The 4,883-nt window shown below is 35.9% G+C and overlaps 1 protein-coding gene across 1 annotated transcript in view; it reads left to right on the forward strand.

Moving 5' to 3' along the window:
- LOC106869508 (uncharacterized) overlaps nt 1-4,883 on the forward strand; it is a 526,190-nt gene that overhangs the window by 298,278 nt on the left and 223,029 nt on the right. Inside the window, exon 7 of the mRNA XM_014915276.1 lies at nt 1,390-1,498. Within this exon, the coding sequence (XP_014770762.1) occupies nt 1,390-1,498 (109 nt within the window). The remainder of the gene's footprint in view (nt 1-1,389; nt 1,499-4,883) is intronic.

Below are 4,883 nucleotides of genomic sequence, written 5' to 3' on the forward strand. Positions count from 1 at the left end.
GAGAGAGAGAGAGAGAGAGAGAGAGAGAGAGAGAGAGAGAGAGAGCTTTGAAACATTTGCAACTTAATTCAATTGATGACGATAGTTCCTATAATTTGCTGAACACAGGATGGTCATTGTATCGGCTCTTACGTATCTCATACAGCGCAGCAAGATATTCTGGTATACGCAGGATTACTAGAATTTCAGTTCTGCGGTGATTCCTTTGACTTCTGAATGATTTCAGTATCCGTAATAATATATTTTCTTCAACCTGTCACAAGACATAATTTTGGTTAAGAAATGGTTATAATTTACTGAATCAACATACGATAACAAGAAATTTGTCCAGAGAACTAACATTTTTGAAACGTTTATTTCATAACTATTATCAATATTTACAGTTGTCAAAGCAGCGAGCAGACAAAATCTTTAGCACGCAGGGCAAAATATTTAGCGGCATTTCGTCCGTCTCTACATTTTGTGTTCAAATTCCGCAGAGGTCGGCCTTACATTTCATCTTTTCGGGGTGAATAAAATATTTACCAGTTAAGCACTGATGTCGATGTAATCGACTTAACCACTTAACTCCGGAGGGGCTGACCTTATGCCAAAATTTGAAACCAATATTTTCAGTTGTCTCTAATTATAAAGTTTCGTTATTGCTGAAAGCTGGTAAAAGATAGTTTGTGGCATTTGTCCATCGTCATTACGTCCGAGGTTTAACTCCACCTAGTCTACCACAATCATTACTCTATCCACACATGCTGAAACTAGATACTAGTCTCGTACAGTGCCGATGGCATCGAATAACACAGTCCTTAACATTGCCCCTCCCCCCATACACCCTAAAAAGTAGTCGGACTTGTGCTTAATTTTGAAACCATAAATTAATGTGATATTATGTTATCATTCCAAGACACGTCAAATCGTCCTAATCTTTCATCTCATTCATCGAATAAAACTAGTTTAACTATTCCGTCCTGAGTTAGAAATCTAACGAGTTATAGATCCTCATTTATTTTTACGTTATCACTGAAATAATTATCAATGGCATATTCAGAAATATTTTTCTCCAGAAAAGATATGGCAAAACATGTGGATTATGTGAAAATACCCGGCTGTAGTGAAGTATTTGCTAAGGCTTTTATAGACTTAGCAGTTTTAAAAACTCAGTTTTGAATTCCAAGAGAAGGAATTCGCTATCTCTACGCAGGCAATTGTAAAGTTATAATAGAATGCTACATTAGTGTTACGTATAAGTTTACTCAATCCTTATTTGTTATGATGATATTAACTATGAGGTATCAACGTGTTTCGATACATACTATATCTGGATGCCTTATTCTTTATTTCACTGAATGTTGTTACTTTACTACATTTAACTTATACCTTTCTTCCTATTTACAGATCCGTGAAGGAACATGCATGTTGAGTTCAAAAACGGGGAGTGATGTTGGAGGACTTTACAATCAAGGTTTTTCTCAAGTTCATCATTTTGAATTGAAACCATTCTTAGGTAAGTTAAATAATCAAATATTCTATTGTTAACTTACATAAAATCTGACGTTATCTTTTCTTTCAGACCTGCATACACAAATCTAATATATATATAAGCACATAATTTCGCTTTATTCAATTTTCTGGATGGGCGATAAGAAAATGGCTAAAATTTCTCTGTTGAAGAAATAAAGAAACGGAGATAGAAGAATACAAAGGCCTTATTATTTGTATTTTATACTATTAAACCTACGCAAGGGTGCAATTTGAGATTGAAGTGAGACTGAAATATAAAAGAAAATAGTCTTTGGTTCATTGTCCAACTGAATATAGCGTGTAGCTAAGGCAGTTTAATACAAAAGTAAGAGATGGAGGTGGATTACTACTAAAAGAATTTATGTCATATTATGTTCTATTTATCTACTTAGCAAAGGTGTACATGAACACATTTGTATGTTCAATCTACAGCTTCTAATCGCTATCTCGGAATGTCTTGTTACACATACTCATGCACACACACACAAACAACACACACACACCCGCACACAAACACACACACGCACAAGCACACATGCACACACACACGCACGCACACGCTTACAAACGCACACATTCATATATATCTTTATCTATATGTATATATATATATATATATATATATACGCACACACACGAGCATACATCTACATATTTGAAAGAAAGAAAGAAAGAACGAAAGAAAGAGGGAGATGTGCGGTCGAACGGTTATGAAGTTCGCTTTACAATGATGAGTTCGATCCGAAAGCGTGACATCTTAAGCAAATTTCATTTACATTGACCTCAGTTCACCCATACATATTCAGTGAAATTTGATCAACCGAAACTGTACACAAAATTGTCCAGTTGTTTGTATTTCTAATTCAAAGGGTACAACATTATTGCACATTGTGTTTCTGTATTACACTGATTCTGCTTCAAAATTATGTTAAGGGTAACAATGCCCGTCGAATGCTCAGTCATTTACTCATTACTCCAGGGCTAGCTCATTCAAATGATTCAATATTTAAATTCTGATCGTTCTACGTCAGATATCTGTTGCTGCTATATTCTTAGGCCACGAGCAATATGTGTCAGGTTGCGTGTCAGATTGCGGAACTTCGAGTGTGTATGTTTTGCTGTTTTCAATATTGTCAATTCTATGAGTGCCTATGTGTTTGTGAGTGTGTATTTCCGCGTTCGGTACGTCTATTGTAAACTATAGTAAAGGACAGTTTACGCCGTTTTTATGAGCCCGCATCTAATGAAGTAGCCAGCCTTATGGTAGGTGATCACCATACGAATCGTGATATTCTCATTGCTGTTCGAGGTAATACTCTTAAACGTGTTTCAGAGACTCATCCGTCTTATGATGCTCTCCAGTATCCTCTCTTTTTGTGGAATAGACAAGATGGGTATCATTTCAATATTCCACAGATTGAACCTGCATCAGGAGAGCCAATTATAAATAAAAAAAAGTGTCATCAAATGACTTCTATTATTGCCATCTGATGTTAAGACAAGAACAATCAAATCAATTACACATATATCGTGATATATTTCAGCAATACCTGGTTGCTACGTATGCTAAAGTTGAGAGTCAGCGCCCCATTTATTTTCGTAGAAATAAAAAAAATAATTAAAAAACGCTAAGGTCTAAAAATTATGTTCATCTCCAAGATGCTCTGAAGACAGATGGTGACATTCCGAACTGGGGCAACTTATAGTACTCCCATCACCATTCACAGGTGATCCTCGATATATGCACGAACGAACACTAGATGCTATGACATCTGTGAGGACATATGGAAAGCCACATCTTTTTCTCACTTTTACCTGCAATCCTACATGGGAGGAAATAAAATCGAACCTTCCTCCAGTGTTGCATCTTCTGTATTGCAGCTACCCTCCTCAATGGGGGTGAAACTGCTTATTCTATGTTCAAGCTCCCGCTAAACATAGCAATGAAAGAATCTCAAATGTGAAACATTTGGGAGTATTATAATTTCACCAATGTTTTTCATATCACCATCTTTCTTCAGAGCATCATGGAGATGAACATAATTTTTAGCCCTTAACTGTTTGTGACAGCTACAAATGTACAGGAGACGCTGACTCTTAACATTAGAATGCATATCAACCAGGTATTGAGGAAATAGATCACAAAACTTGCTTCATTGTTTGGGGTGAGTGCAATGTCACAGCGTGGATCTCGAAGACAAAAACTCTCCAAGACCTATCCTCCAAGTCATAAAAAAACAATTGCACTCTTGTGGGAGGAGTAACAGTTCTTCTTCCAGAGATTTTCGTCAAACGTTGTCGGTTATTCCCAAAGGATCAAAAGCTGATGGAGTCACTACATGCTTCAAAAAATCGTACCTCTGGAGACATGTAAAGAAACTTCATCTTACAAGCAACATCAGAGTATTTCTACAAAGTGATCATACGAGTTCCTTAAGATTGGTAATGGGATATTAACATTAAATTCAAGACTTCAGCTACATGAAATTACATGCAGTCAAATGATACTTTCTCTTGGGAATCTTATCGATAAAGAATTTCCTAATCTATCTGTCAACTACACTGATGTAAGCTAGCAATGTGAAACAGCAATACTAGCTGCAACTAATGGAATGGTTGATAAACTCAATCATGAACTCCGTCAAAAGTTAACAGATACATCAGAAACGACAACAGTCGATCAATATTAGTTTGTTCAATACCCTGTTGAATTTCTGAACACGCTTAAACCCACTGGGATGCCACCGCATAACTTTACACTAAAACTGGGTGCTCCCATTATGCTGCTTAGGAATTTTGACCCATCTCACCTGTGTAATGGAACTCCCTTAATTGTTACTTCTATGAAGCCCCATGTCCTACAGGCAACAATCATAGCAAGTAGTCGCAAAGAAGAAAATGTCTTTATTCCAAAATTTCCTCTCATATCTTCTGATGTTACATTTGAATTTAAGACGCTTCAGTTTCCAGTCAAACTAAGCTTTGGTTTTCCACTTAACAAATCTCAGGGTCAATCCCTCTAGTTAGTTGCATTTTATCTTTCTACTATATGCTTCTCAAACGGCCACCACTATCTTGCTTGCATGCGAGTTGGAAGCAGCAACAATTTGTTCATTTTGACACCAACAGAAAATTACACAATGAATATTGTTTACTGTGAGGTACTTCAACATTGACAGATTTTCAGTTCGAAAGTCAATTATCGTTACAATTTGGATAATTTTTAATGAAATCTCAATATTTTGAAATATTTATGAGAATATATCTTTATATTTATTGTTTACTAATCTGAATTCTGAATAAGAACAGCAGTAACACGAGCAACGGCGAGTCATTCAACTAGTATATATATATATATATATATATAT

This window comes from Octopus bimaculoides, chromosome 1 (genome assembly GCF_001194135.2).
Source record: "Octopus bimaculoides isolate UCB-OBI-ISO-001 chromosome 1, ASM119413v2, whole genome shotgun sequence".
In the NCBI taxonomy this organism is placed as follows: domain Eukaryota; kingdom Metazoa; phylum Mollusca; class Cephalopoda; order Octopoda; family Octopodidae; genus Octopus; species Octopus bimaculoides.